This window comes from Ursus americanus, chromosome 24, assembly GCF_024610735.1.
Source record: "Ursus americanus isolate L20-20 chromosome 24, mUrsAme1.1.p, whole genome shotgun sequence".
NCBI lineage: Eukaryota > Metazoa > Chordata > Mammalia > Carnivora > Ursidae > Ursus > Ursus americanus.
Window position 1 is genome coordinate 34,388,989 of NC_142150.1, and position 15,620 is coordinate 34,404,608.

Below are 15,620 nucleotides of genomic sequence, written 5' to 3' on the forward strand. Positions count from 1 at the left end.
CTCTTGTTCATTCTGGCAAACGTCAGCTGCTGTTCTCTTTAGGAGTGCGACAGATTTAGACAGCTTTCAAAGATAAAGGAGAAAAGCTAGTTTTCTGCTCATTGGCTTTTTTGGTAAACCTAAACCATTCTTTTAAAAATGTTCTTTAAAAAATTGAGAACCCTAGGGAGAAGTAACAGCTATCACAAAGAATACTTTCCAAGTCCACCAAGCATTCATGTCGACCTGGAGATTTTGAAAGGTTTTGCTCCCATGTGAAATTAACAAACCTAAATGTCTCCATCCACAGGCAGGCCAGAGACCTAGTGAACCCAAGCCCACGGGGGAGCAGCGTAGGCAGCCCTGTGACCTGAGCCTTGCCCCACCACCCTGGGGCGTGCCGCGACTTTCAGACCGACTAGGATTGGCTCAAGCTCTTTCCTAGGGGCATTTAATGCTGAAGGGGGATGCCTGCCAGCAGAGATAGGAGAAGTAAGGAGAGAAAGTTGGTCTCACCTCCCAAGACAAAAATGTGATCCAGCCTCTATCCGTGCAGAAGATTCAGGACTGACAAGTGAGAAGCTGGGGTGTGCTCACTGTCAGTTTTGTGAAGCAGTAATGAGGCTCCAAAGAAGTTTTCTGGGCAGGTATCACATCGCAGTGGAATAAGAAGGAAGGAAAAGAGCCATTTTATGATCCCATCAGAGGCAAGGATTAGAAATTTCAGGAGTCAACCCAGAAATCTCAGGGGTGCAGTGACAATGAAGCTTGACGACAAGCATGCAGGTAATGAGAGCCTTGTAGGAAAGAGTCAGCAGTATCTAGGCGAGAAGCATGGAGCAAATGAGAAACCAGTAACAAATGGGAGAGGTGAGGATTCTGTAAAGGAGGAGTCAAATGGGAAATGCGACACGGCCAGAAAAAGCCTCAACAGGTACAGCTGGCAGGAGATCCAGAGACACAATCAGAAGGACGATCAGTGGCTGGTGATTCATCGCAAGGTCTACGATGTTACTGGCTGGGCCAAGAGGCATCCAGGTGGGCATCGGGTCCTCAACCACTACGCTGGCGAAGATGCCACGGTAAGGAACTCAGTGCTCTGCCCTCTCTCTTCCAGCTGCTGGGTAGTTGGGATGAGGCTCTCTTTCCAAGAGTATTTTGAGTATGTCCTCAAACTCCACAATTGCTCATCTCCCCCCAAACCAATTTTTCAGGATTCCTATCCAGCAAATTAAGCCTCAGGGCCCAACTCCTACTTTGGGATGAGCTCAGATGTTGACAGTAGACAGTGTTCGCATATTTTGGATTTTGTTTTGTTCTTGGTGTTTTGCTTTGTTTTTCATTAAAATCACTATTTTGTTTTGTTTTTGGAGAATGGTTGACACAGAGTTAACATTAGTTTCAGGTGTACAACATAGTTGTTCAACAACTCTATATATTATGCTATGCTCACCAAAAGTGTGCCTACCATATGTCACTGTCTTTTTCTTCTTAAAAGAGCGAGTAAAATCTGGAAAAAATGTCTGTGCCCAAAGAGAAATTTCTCACACCCCTATAAATGGGGTGTGTAAAAGACAGACAGCAGTTCATCTGCTAGGTATCAAAATGCTAATAACAATAATGCAAACCTACAATTATGGATGGTGCTTTTCTAACCCAAGTCACAGAATCCGATCAGACGATGTGTTGGCAAAGATGTGAGCCTTCAACTGCCTTAGAAATAACTGATAAACTCACTTGGCTTGAGACAGCTGGGCTGATAAATCTGTAATTTGCTGATGATGTTTATCTCCCAGAAATTAGGAAAAGACCATGATTCTGCATCCAATTCTAGCCTACAAGGAGAGACTGAGTAATAAAATAGAAACCATCAGAACTTTAGGGGAAAACACCCATGCCACCTAAGAATTCATACATAAAGAATGAAAATCCTGAGCATGATTGGTCAGCCATGTACCTTAGACTTTAGGTAAAAAAAAATCCAAAAATATTCAGAGAAAAGATTCTTCCAAAGGAATATGGTTCGAGAAGAATGCGAGGCTCCAGAAGAATTCTGACAAATGTAATATTCCATAGCTACTCCGAACACGGGGACCCTAAACTTTGGAACTGGTTGTGTGAACATGGGAAAGTTATTGAAATTCTCCCAGCCTCTACTTCACGATTTGCAAAATGGGAATGACCTTACCCATCTGACGGGTTTATGGTAAATGGGACTAATGCTTGGAAAGTGTTTAGCTCAATGCCAGACACTTAAGAAAGTTTCATTAAATTGTACCTATTTTATTTATCTCACTGACATCCCTAGCCTCAGAGGTGTAATTATTATTTCCTGTTTACCACCAGCTCAAAAATTCTGATTATATTTGGCGTCATCTGATTGGGAAAAGAGGGGGCCCATGGTGGAGAATTTTCATGCTCTCTAGTGAAGGTGAGCAGAACGTACAGGACCTGCAGTCAAATGCTTACTCTAAAACTAAGAGGTATTTGCAGGTTGTGCCCTGAAAGGCAACTGTGGACCAAAGAAAGTATAATCTCTGTGTGCTGGCCCTGGACCCAAAGGTGCCCACAGGGAGACACTTTTCTTTTATTTACATAGAAACACTTCTCCAAGCTTCTATCCTCCTCATAAAAGGTAAATAATGATAGTCTTCTCTGTAGGATGATTCATTCATTCATTCATGCAGTCAGCCATTCTAAAACCCTTGTTAAGAGTCCAGCCTAATGATTGAGTGCAGGTTTGGGAACAAAACAGGCCCGGCTTGCATCTGAGCTCTCCCACTTACTAAGAATGTCTTGAGGGGAGGCTGCTGAAGTTCTTGGAACCTCGGCTCTTTATCTAGAAAGTGAGGATAATAATCTTCATCTTAGCCTTGCGAAAGTCAATAATGCCTGTGGTGCTTGGCACAGATTAAATACTGAAAAAATGGCAGTTCTTGTGCTTTCTTATTACTTAGTTCTCCTGAGATGGGTTGTAATCTTCTCCAAAGAAAAGACAAGACAAGTAAGTCCATAAAACAAAATGGGTACATCAGCTCCTCTTATTGCACATGAGTGATCTTAGTGTTTTCAAACTATATGATTTCGTACTAATGACACGATGGGGCACCTAGTTGGTACAGTCCGTTGAGCATCCGACTCTTGGTTTTGGCTCAGGTTGTGATCTCAGGATCACAGGATCGAGCCCCGCATCCAGCTCCACACTCAGCGAGGAGTCTGCTTAGGACTCTCTTTTCCTCTCCCTGTGCCCTTCCCCACCACCCAAAATGGATAAATAAATCTTTAAAAAAAATTTTTTTAAAAACTAATGACATGGTGCAAATAATTACAGTCTAGGCCTCGTCTTACCTGAGAAGAAGTCACAGGGAAAATGTCCAAGTAGGATTGATTATATAATTAACAATATATCTATATGATGGGCTATTTGGCAATTACGGAAATGAGGCTTACAAAGCATTTGAGGGCAGGACATGAAACACTACTTGGCCACAAGTTCTATGTAAGGCAATGGTAGGAAAGGATCAAGTGCAATCTTGTGATGCATGCACATGAGCAGCAGATCCAGGACAAAGAAAGCAAGTTAAGTATCCTCCTTATCTCTGGACAGCCACACTCTAAGAAGGATGCTGAGAAACTCGAGTTCTTTCGGGTGCGGGTCAAAGGTGAATTTGACAGAGAAGGGATGACAAAAACTTAGAGGAAATATGGAAAAGTCCATTTCAGCTATTTAGAGGACAACCACGTGGAAGACAGGAGCATTGTATGCAACTCCAAAAAGGTGGTATGGCGCCAAGGGAGGTGAGGCGAGGGCAGGAGGAGGAGAGGATGTGCATAGAGGTGGAGCGAAAATAGGATTGACATCAAGACTAAGCACCCAGCCAGAAGGGGCATTCCAATGTATCCACTTCCTTTGCTCAGCACAATATTGGCACATAGTGTGTGCTCAGCTAACATCAGTGACTATCATGACATGAGGAGGAGAGGATGGAAAGAAAAGATAGAGAAAGAGAAAAGAGAAAGGAGAGGAAGAGAAAGGGTCTTGAGTGCGGAGCCATGTCTCTTCCTCCTCTTCTAAGTGAAATATGTCAGACAAAGACAAATACCATATGATCTCACTTATACGTGGAATCTAAAAAAGAAAACAAAAAATCAAGCTCATAGATACAGAAAGTAGATTGGTGGTTACCAGAGATGGGAAGTATGAGGTGGGAGAAAAGGTGAAGGGTTTCAAAAGTACAAACTTCCAGTTGCAATAAATAAATCATGGGGATGTAATGTACAGCAGGGTGACTGTAGTTAATAATACTGTATTGTATATTTGAAAATTGCTAAGATTAAATCTTAAAAGTTATTATCACAAGAAAAAAATTGGGGAACTATGTAAGGTGACAGGTGTTAACTAGACTTATTGTGGTGATCATTGTGATACAAATATCAAATCATTCTGTTGTACACTTATAACTAATATAATGTTATATATCTAGTATACTTCAATTAAAAAAAAAAAAGAAAAACACAAAGACCGCTAAAGAAGGAACAAATACACAGTTTCTTTACAATATAATTTGAAAAGCTATAGGAGCTATGGCAGCCCAGAGGAGATCATAAATAACTTTCCTGAGTGAGTTAGGAGAGACAATATAATCTGAATGGAAGGGTGAGGAGTTCTTATGGGAAGAAAATGGAGGAAGGCAGTCAAGGCAAAGCAACCAATGTGCAAAGCTTCAGAACAACATAGAAGTGTTAAATGTGTATTGAATGGGGAGAGGTCTGGTGGGCAAGATGGTTCATGAGGAGTAATGGTGAACGGTAAGCCTGGAGAGGTAGGTCGGAGCCAGAAGCAAAGTGATTCAGGGGATTAAAACCTAATGTGGAAAGACATCATTACTCTCTGCTCAGCAGATACATACTGATTTTTAGTATCATCCCAAAACAATCTGGCATCATTTCTCTCTTGAGAGGCCTTTCAGAAAAAGAATTATGCATGTTAAGGCTGGAATAAATCTTTACAGCTTCATGGCTTTAAAGTCACGAAGCCTTTAGTGCAAATCCCGGCTCTACCACTTACCTATTTATTGTGGCATTGTGGACAAGATGCTTCTCTCCTCTGAGACTTGGTGTCTTTAATTTTACATCAGAAGAGAGGGAGCCTCACGGAACTAAGATGTTGATTATGAGTTGGCCCATAGAGTGCCTTGTACACAGGATACATTCAACAGACGTTGGCACTATCCCGTCTCCCCTTCCTTTTACCTGCTCTCCTTTAGCGGGATTATATTATTACCCTTATATCCTTTAGCAGGATTATACTTGCCCAAGAGTGTTAATAACATAGCCTATTTTTACAGATCTTTCAAAAATATGATTTCATGACTTACACAATATCCAGCCTCTATTAAGAAATTCTTTTAAATTGAATATTCTAAGACTACCTAAACTCCTTTGTTTTACTGCTCATCAGTACAACAAAAAGACTTCCACATAGCAGGACAATGCCTACTATTCTGGAAAACTCCGTAGGTTTTCAGGATCTATTATCACAGTATTACCTGCAAATCTTGCTGGGAATCAGAAAAAAAACAATGAACGCAGAAGAACATTATTATCAGCACACTGTTCCAGGACTCTGCATGACTGCTCAAAGTAAAATGAAATGTCAATGGCTTACCTTTCTTCTACACTCTTACCTTGATCCATCAGAATGTTTTCTATCCTAATCTGCTCCTACACACGTAGAATATGATTTTTCACTACGGACAATCTTAAAATACTTTAATCACCTTCTTAATCATTGAATAGCTCTCTTCCTCTTTGGGGGAACTAAGTTTTAGACTTGAAGAATGTGACAGTTATGAAACACGTTTGAGGGGCGCCTGGGTAGCGCAGTCGTTAAGTGTCTGCCTTCGGCTCAGGGCATGATCCCAGCATTCTGGGATCGAGCCCCACATCAGGCTCCTCCGCTATGAGCCTGCTTCTTCCTCTCCCACTCCCCCTGCTTGTGTTCCCTCTCTCGCTGGCTGTCTCTCTCTGTCAAATAAATAAATAAATAAAATCTTTGGGAAAAAAAAAGAAAGAAAGAAACACGTTTGAAATCATACAGTGTAGCATTTCCCAAGGGGGTCAAAGGAAGTATGCAGAAACAGAATGGACAGTAGAGCCTGGACTGGTTCTAGCAAACACAAAGCCCTTTCTACATCATTGAATCTAGAGACCCTTAGGTGAAGGAAGTCTAAAGAGTTGATATTATACCCTTCTAATTAATGTCATTCATTATATAAATGCCTTCTAATAATTAGGCTTGTATGTATTTAAATAATACATTTATTTATAATGAGCCAGAGCTCATACCACATTAGGCATTGGAATATATAAAGAAAATCTATGAATTGCTGTATTGAAGAGAAGGTAGGTAGTAAGTTCTTAGCACTAGAAGCATACATACAAGAAAGATGGCTAATTTGTATTGAGAATTTACGATATGCCAATTGGATTCTAGTTGATTCGTTTACTCCCTACAATAACTTTATGAATTGGTGGGGTATTATCATCACACTTATGTCAGAGAAAATCGAAATAAAGACAGGTGAAGAGACTTGTCCACAATTACACGGATAGTAAGTAGAAACCAGAATTTAGATGTAGGAATGCCACTCCGGGGTCCACTTTCTTAGAGAATACTCTGGAACACCAGTGCTTTAGAGTTATGTGTAAGGCTTCCATGTATTCGAGTTACGATCTTGGTTATATTTCCTCATTTTTAATCACACTTGTCCCCAAAGCCACAATAGCAGAAAGTCTAACATCTACCTCTTGGAGAATTTTCCTTCCCCCAAGACTGTTTAAATCCCTGGGATGGAAGAGAACATTGCTTACTTCCAAATATAAGCAGGATATAAGAACTACCACTGCTGCTCACAGCCTCTATGAGGTGCTATTAACATGGAGCTGAGATGAGAAAAAACACAGCTGGTCACCTCTGTTCTGTGCCTGGCTGTCACAAGCCCTTGCAGAGATTGTCTTAACATTTTTTTAGAAAAAGTGATGAGACCCCCTCAGTGCCGATCTCTGCCGAGGGTGTACTACTTTAGACAACCCAGACCTCAGAGCTGTGTTCCCACGCTCTCTTGTGCACTTGACCTACACTACCATTGTCAACTTTAACCTGTCCTTATTTAGAAATAATGCAGTTCAAAGGCCTCATTCCTCCTGGCTTTGGCCAAGAACCAAGAGGGAGATTTGATGGGAGATGGGATTTTCATAACTAGTCGCGGTTATTCCATGCCTCAGATAATGTGAGCAACTCCACCAAGCTTGATGTTGGGCTCTAAAGACTCACCATGGTTCATTAACTCAAGCCAACTACTTCTGGTGCTCAACAAAATAGTGATCTCTTTCAGTGCTTAGGAATGTCCTGGCTGTGTTGGGCTTGCCTCATGAAACAGTGCATTAAGTACATGGATCTCCAGCGTGAGGCTTTCATAGGGGATTTCCAAGGGCAGTTTTGATTATTCGACTTGAAACATCCTCCTGGAGTTAGAAGAAATCCTCTGTAACAGAGTCTACTGATTCCCAAGATGGGCGCAGAATGAGGTAAGGAATAGGACTATTCTGTGGGCAGGTGTGTGTCTCGTAAGCGTCAACAATTCTCTCTGATTTACAGGATGTCTTCAGAGCCATGCACCTGAAGCTTGACACTGTAAAATTGTACCTTAATCCACTGCTCATCGGAGAGCTTGCCCCGGAAGAGCCCAGCCAGGAGAGAAACAAAAATGTGAGTGAGGTCTCAGGACCCAGGGAGCATGTGGAGGGATGGGGACAAGAGCCAGTTGACTCTTTCTTGATATAACCAAGAAATGATCATTTTCTGTGAGACCAGCTGTCACGCCTAGGTGAGCCTGCTATAGCATGAATGAGTAGATTCTGCATATTTCGAAACAATGTCATCCTCCTTAGACCCTCAGAACCTTCAAACATCTGTGTAAGAAAGGAATGAAATGTTTGGTCCTGCAACAAACAGTAATTCCATGTCTCAAAGTACCTACTTCATGCAGGCAATGTACACACACAATTTTTTTTCCAGTGGCTGCTTGTAACTGTGTGATGTCTGTAGCAATGTTTCCTGCTAAAGTAAGTTCCATGAGAGTGGGGAATATGTGTTTTTTGCTTATCCCTGTGTCCTCAAGAACCCACCTACACAGGATCAGACATGTGGTAGGGACTCCATAAATAGTTCTTGAATGAAAGATGTGAATATATCCTAACAACAGCTACTTTTAATTTGGTGAAATTATAGTCCAGGGAGAAAAAATTATTTTCTGGAAGTCCCACGGTTTGTGGTCAAAGAACCGGGACTCCAAGTCACTTCTTTCTGGTTCCCGTCCCTTAGGTATTCCCGAGGAAGGGTGCCACTCTTTTCTTTCTCTAATACTTTGGCTACCTGAAATACTGTCTTCCAAAGGACAGGGTCTCTGTAAGATTAAACATTCACTAGGATGATTTTACATAAAGCTTCAAGGGATTTACCTAATATTGAGCATTTCTTTTTTTTTTCTTTTTTTATAATTTGTTTTGTTAAAACAAACTCTTCTTCAGAAATAATTCTGTGTAATTCTTCAGAAATAATTTGTACCAAGTGCTGATCCATATGTCACTGTGAAGAGGATAGAATAAGGATTATGTTTCTGCTTTAAGAAATGAGGACACAAACCCGCCAGGAAAGAGGCAGAATCTGAGGACACAGAACTGGTTTGGGGCAGACCTCAGACGAACACTTACGATCACCCCTCAGGTCCACGTGCATTCTGCACAGCTATGTGTCAGGACACACAGCCCTCATGTGGCAGCAAGGGCTCTGTGGCAGCACACTTGGACTCGCAGCCCAGCCCTGTCATAGGTTGTATGGGTTCAGGCCAGTTACCAAGCCTCTCCATGACTCAGTCTCCCTCTCTTAAAATAGCAACAACAGTAGCACCAACCTCCTAGGAGATATTGGGGGATTATGGAAAGAGTTAAAGGCATTTCAAGTTAGCACAGTGTCTGGAACGTAGCAAATGCTTGATAAATTTTATTTTTTTTATAATAATTTTTTATTATATTATGTTAGTCACCATACAGTACATCCCTGGTTTCTGATGCAAAGTTCGATGATTCATTAGTTGCGTATTAACACCCAGTGCACCATGCAATACGTGCCCTCCTTACTACCCATCACCGGCCTATCCCATCCCCCCACCCTCCTCCCCTCTGAAGCCCTCAGTTTGTTTCCCAGAGTCCACAGTCTCTCATGGTTCATTCCCCCTTCTGTCTAACCCCCCTTTCTTCTTCCCTTTCTTCTCCTACTATCATTATCATGAACTCAGTGATGACACCAGCAATTGACAAACCTCCAGATATGTCCCCATCACTTAGAGAGGAGGCTCTCGGTTTAAAAACAGAAGGTGATGCAAAGCTTGTTTTTCCTAAAATTTTTTCGAAGGAAAAGCAAGTCCACTAATGGTTGAGAGCTGTAGACAATCATTCATTACCTAAAAGAGTATTGGTCTCTGGGGGGAAAGATCTGCTGTAAATATCTTTAGTACATTTATATGGATGCAAAGATATACATATTCGTGTGTGTGTGTGTAAAATAACACATATATACTCAGATATATGCATAAAGACAATTAGTGTGAGCACAACACTTGAGTCACGTAGCATAGGTTGAAGTCTTGCATCTGTCACTGCCTTGCTGATGATTTCAGAGCAGTTGCTCTTCTTGGCTTGCTGACCCCCTACTCTGTACAATAAATGGCTTGGAAAAGATGACCGGACTGGAAGGCATTCTAAGAGATGGCCTCTTAAGGTTATACATGGCTACCAATTCCGAAATTGATGGCGGCTTGAGAGGTGAACCCAGGCAGCAGATCTTTTAAAAGTTGAATCAGTGAATTTAATTTTGTTCATAGCTCTTTCGTTTGATAATGCAGATGTCTCTCCTTTTGTGTATCTGAACAATCCTGCTTTCTTTCTTATACACTGGTCACTATGTCAGCTGCCCTGGTTTCAACCCCATTAGTTACTAGGCTAAGAGATACCTCTTCCTAGCCCTTGCACTGATTCTCCGGTCTGATTGGCAAGCTGGTAAACCAATACTAGCCTTGTACACACAAGCATGCATGTACACCTGTTACACAGACACAGAACCAGGACCCCCACACATGGCAGCAGACACACACTAATGCCACCAGAGATCCTGCTTTGTTTCTGGGGCTCCAACAAGGCAGCTCACAGGAAAGTCATCCTTTGAGCTAATCTAAGTGAACTGTATCTTTCTGTTCATCATCTTTAATGAAAGAGCCCTTCACACATATTAAACTGCTGATGACATAGAAAATGCTGTGTAAAACCCCTAAGTACGGGGTATCCATACAGACCATGTAGTTTTCTGCAGCATAATCAGAGATCAATCAACACCTGAAACAATACTGATGGTTTAAAAGGTAACTTTTAGGGACGCCTGGGTGGCTCAGTCAGTTAAGCGTCTGCCTTCAGCTCACGTCATGATCCTGAAGTCCCTAGATCAGGATCAAGCCCTACACTGGGCTCCCTACTCAGCGGGGAATTTGCTTCTCCCTCTCTCTCTGCTGCTCCCCCTGCTCGTGCTCGCTCACTCTCTCTCTCTCAAATAAATAAATAAAATCTTTAAAAAAAAATAAAGGAATAAATAAATAAATAAATAAATAAATGACAACTATTAGACACAATAACCACCCCCACACCCAAAACAAACCCAATTCTGAGTTCCAAAACAGTTTGAGGACAGTTTACAAAACTCTACTCATCTTTCTCTTTTCCAGGAAAAAAATATATATATGTATAGATATTATCGCATAAAAGGTTTAAAAGGTTTTGTTTGTTCATGGTTCTATGTTTTTAATTTTGCCCAATTAAACATGCTAATATCAATAAATTTCTATTCATTAAAATTAAGGTATTAATAAGCTAATTAAATAGATTATTCATTGTGTTCATTTGTGTTTCCTGAGGGAACTAATTCCTTCCCTGAATATTTATTTCTCAGTCCCAGTTGGTGGAAGATTTCCAAGAATTGCGGAGAACATTAGAGGCCATGAACATGTTCAAGGCCAACTGGGTGTTCTTCTTCCTTCACTTGGCTCATATCTTGATTTTGGAGACCCTGGCTTGGCTAATAGTGTGGCATTTTGGCAACGGCTGGCTTGTGACAATATTCATTTCCTTTCTTCTCACAATTTCCCAGGTAAGCAGGTAGCCTAAGCTCAGGCAGGGGCTTAGAGGGAAGGCTTAAAATGTTTCCTTCTCTCTTTAGACTGGTACCAAGCTACTCATCAGTGTTGGATACATCTTGCCAGACCCCAGTTCTTTTTTCTGTAAAAGTGGGATAATAATTGTTTATGGAAATATTCTGGACTAAACAAGTTAATGTGTGAAATGCCTAGCACCATGACTGGCACATAGGAAATATTCAATTTATGACACATGCTACTTTTCATCCGATTCTCTCCATACCAGTTCAGTAACTGAAGTCCTTTCTCAGCCATGTGACACTCACCTTTATCTTGTATTCATCTTCCAACCAACAAAGAGAGAGAGGCAAGCCAAGGAACAGACTCTCAACTACAGAGAACACACTGACAGTTACCAGAGGGGAGGGGCTGAGGGAATAGGTGAAATAGGTCACGGGGACTAAGGACTATGGGGTTGCATGCAAGTGTTGAATCACTACATTGTACACACGAAACTAATATTATACTGTATGTTAACTAACTGGAATTTAATTTTTTTTAAAAAAGTATGGATTCCACCATAAATGATAACACTGGCACATAGCAGAACACTCGATAAATCTTTGTTGAGTGAAGTATGAATCTCCGAATGTGGCCTTCTGTGAGCGCAGCACTGTGTTGTAGACATGAAAGGAAATGCTTCTGGTTCCTGCCTTTGGGAAAAGTGTCTTCAAGTGTAGGGAATTGATATTCAAATTGCTAAACATACTACATGACAGAATGACATTAATGCCAAGGAGAGGAGCAAGCGTGTGCTGTTGGAGCAGAAAGAGGCATTTAATTCTCATTGGAATATCTGGGGAAGGTTTCAGTGTGGATTCCAGAATTTTATGTTAATTTCTTTTCATGAAAAGTCAACTTGCTTTCATTGAAAAGCAATTCTTTTGGAAACTGGAAAGGAAACAAACATTTTTTTTGGTGCTTAGCATAAGCCAGGCACTTTGTAGGTATTTAAGTTATCCAATGGTCCATGAGTAAGGTATTACTATCCCTTCCTATCAGATGAAAAGCTGAGGTTCAGAGGTACTGAGTATCTTGCCAAGATCCATGCAACACATACGTGGGTGAAGAAGAGTTGAGACCCCAAATCTGCCTGACTCCAAAGGCCATACTCTTTCTACTTCTCACTGGAAGATTTTGATGGTGGCAAAGAAAATGTTCTAGGCTGTAAAAACCCCATGGACAAAGGCACACAAGTGGGAAAGAATGCAATATGTGGCAAATAGAAAGTGACCGTGGCTTGAGGTCAGATGATATCTCCCACCGTTCCTCTCCAAAGGGCTCCTGAGTCTACAAGCAGGCTTATTTATTAATTTCTTCTTGACCTTGCCCACGACTTCTCTAACAACAACTTCTCTCTTCTAGATGCAGAGTGCATTTCTGCAGCATGACGCGGGACACTGTTCCATGTTTACGAATCCCAAGTGGAACCACTTGATGCAGAAATTTCTGATGAGTCATCTCAAGGTACAGGACGTTCGGGGAGTGTGATGGGATTCTCAAACATCACTTCCTAATACAGTGCTTTCCAAGTTTGTGCACTTATGTCAGTAAAAAATGTGTGTGCACAAATAGATTTGCAAATAAATGTAAATATACTAACAATGTAGATACTATATATAAGCTAATATGTATATGACATCATACATATATATCTACATAGATGCTAAAATTAGGAAGTTAAATTTTTATGAGGAAAGGTTTATTTTTATTTAGGAAGTTCCAACACCTTTTCTTACCCTAATAAACTCTTTGGCCCAATCCCTGGCACCCCATTAAGAAACCACCTCACCGGAGAAGGATCATGCTTTTATAAACGAAGGTGTTCCCTGTAAAATCATGAATGGACGTGTTCATATAAGGCGTCTGAACATTTAGTGCTGGGAAGCTACAGGAATCCAGCAAGCCTGATTAGTCTTGGAAGGATAAGCTATGAAGAAATAAAGGAACGGCTATAGAATAGATAAAAGTGAAGAGAAAGAGAATGGACAAGAAAGGTCAGATGGCACCATTCAAGTCAAGGATTGCAAACCCCAGACTGCTGGAAAAAGCAGTGGTGATGATGGTAGTTGATCTTGTCTCCCCTCCCAACCTAAACATAATCTCCAGGAGGGCAGGCACATTGTCCTATGTGCCACCGCAATGCAGCACCTAGCAGAGTTCCTGGCGCATAATAGGCCTTCAGTAGCATTTGTTGAGTGACTGGCTGGCTGGATGGATGGATGTGTGAACCGAGGTAACAGTACAGGACTGCTAGGACTGGGTTCTAGCCTGGCTCAGATAAGACTCCCTGTGTGATCTTGACTGAGTCATAGTCTATCTCTGGCTCTCAGTATTCTCATCTCTAGTATTAGGACTTAAACTGCATCTCTGCTATTCTACAACATTCTAGGATTTATTGACTCTATTTATTTATGTACTCTTGCCCAGAAGCGGCGAAGTGCCTCTGAGCCTTCCACTAAGCCAAATCTTGCATTTGAGCCAGGTCACTTTAGGAAAAACTCATAAGCACTGACTCAGAGCCTATTTGTTTTGCCTTAACAAAGTTTTCATGTTGAACTGGAAGATACTTAAAATCACAGTCTTATCAACCCTCTTTCCAGCTGAGCAAACGAAGTTTAAGTAGAGTAAATAACACAGAGTCGGATCTAGATTTGTATTAGAATTATGTCTGTTACTCAGAATGGTTAGAATGAATAATATATTGGCATTTTATGTGACCAGTCTCATTTAACTTGAAAAAGTATTTATTCACTCAGAAATCTTTACCACAGAATAAAAGCAAAGACAGTTTCTTCTGCCCTTGTAAGAATTAGGTAACGAGGTCTCCAACTCTCTGTGTTTTGAGGAAGTCAGGGGAAGAGGGGGACTTGTGCCCTGGAGATAATTGCCAGTTGACTTGGTGCCAGTATATGTAATATTTCAAGCTCCACCCTTGTTGGTGCTTTTAAAAAGTCACTGCTTTCCCATTGGCCCAAATTCTTACACCACTCTCTCTCTGTAAATTGTGTTGCCAGAAATAATTTTGCTCTAGTTGAAATGAATATAACCTTGACGACTCATGAACGGAGTAAGTAAATGGGAAACTCTCTAAAAGCAAATCAAGTGTACTGTGCCTTTTTGCAGCAAAACCAGTGATTCGTGAGGAAAATGAATATAGGCTTCACTCTGTGCAGGAGAGAAAACCGTCTGTGGGAAGGAAAGGCAGGCAGGAGGGAGGTAACAAAGAAAACTATAATATAAGCAGCAACCCTTTCACCATTTACTTACATCACAATTTTAAATTTCAAAACTTGATCTCATGTCAATTTACCCTCCCCCTGGAAAAGCACAGATATTGGGATTCTCTTTGAAATTTTTTTTCACTCACTGCACTAAGTAAATTTGTCTGTCTGGTCTTCATAGTGTTTTTGCAATAAAAGAGCCCTTCTGAAAGCACACTGCCAAATATCTGCACACATTTTGGACTTCTGTGCCAAGCCAAAATCCAAATGGACTCCCTGTAACATATCTTTCAAATCCCCTCCCCCAACACCCAGGATGCACAGTTTGAAAACTGTAAGAATCAAGTATATTATAGGGACAAAAGGACAAAGTATTTGATACTAAGACCTACCTTGAAAATCTGGCCTATCCTGTTTCCATGACTACATCTGAAAATAATTTGGGGGTAGGAGTGTCAAGCATGTTATTTCCTGTAATCCTCTTCTTATCTATTTCACAGATGAGGATTTTGCCCAAGGCCACACACATCCGGGAGCAGGGATTTGAATTCAAGCCAAAAAATGGCTTCAGGCCAAGGCTTGGATTCCTTATACTGCACCAAGCAAGGACCTCACTTGGAAATGAGAAATGACAGGGTAGTTTCTAGATGGCATTTGGTATGGGGCAGCCTATTTGCATGCAGCTGATTATCTTCACTTCCCCATGGAACAGTCTATCCCTTGGCTCCAGTAACTGTGGCATCCAGACCCAGGGCTGAAGGTAGAGCCAGCTGCTTTAGATCACACCCATAATTTCTCTGACCACTGTTCGAAGCTCCAGAACCTTGAACTGTCAAGATCTGCTCCACGACCTACCATGAATCAAGACTTGTCTCTCCTATTACCAGTTTCCACAGATAGTTATTGATTGCAAAGGTACAGCCAGCTGGTGGAAGAGGCCAAAATGTTGGCTCTCAAAAGATTTAATTAACAAAGTGAATCGTTGCTATTCACAGTGTCCTTGTGTGCTTACTGCTCCCATTAAGATGGTATGTTTCATAAGTGTGGGAACCCCATTTTATCATGTCTGACTTTATATTCCGAATGCTTGGCTCAGTGTCTGATGCGTGGGATG

The 15,620-nt window shown here is 41.3% G+C and overlaps 1 protein-coding gene across 1 annotated transcript in view; it reads left to right on the forward strand.

The window, feature by feature from the left end:
* The first annotated feature begins 740 nt into the window (after positions 1-740).
* The window catches only part of LOC123784971 (fatty acid desaturase 2-like protein FADS2B), a 35,089-nt gene continuing 20,209 nt past the window's right edge, over positions 741-15,620 (forward strand). Inside the window, exons 1-4 of the mRNA XM_087855242.1 lie at positions 741-1,061; positions 7,640-7,750; positions 11,039-11,236; positions 12,648-12,749. Of these exons, the coding sequence (XP_087711368.1) occupies positions 741-1,061; positions 7,640-7,750; positions 11,039-11,236; positions 12,648-12,749 (732 nt within the window). The remainder of the gene's footprint in view (positions 1,062-7,639; positions 7,751-11,038; positions 11,237-12,647; positions 12,750-15,620) is intronic.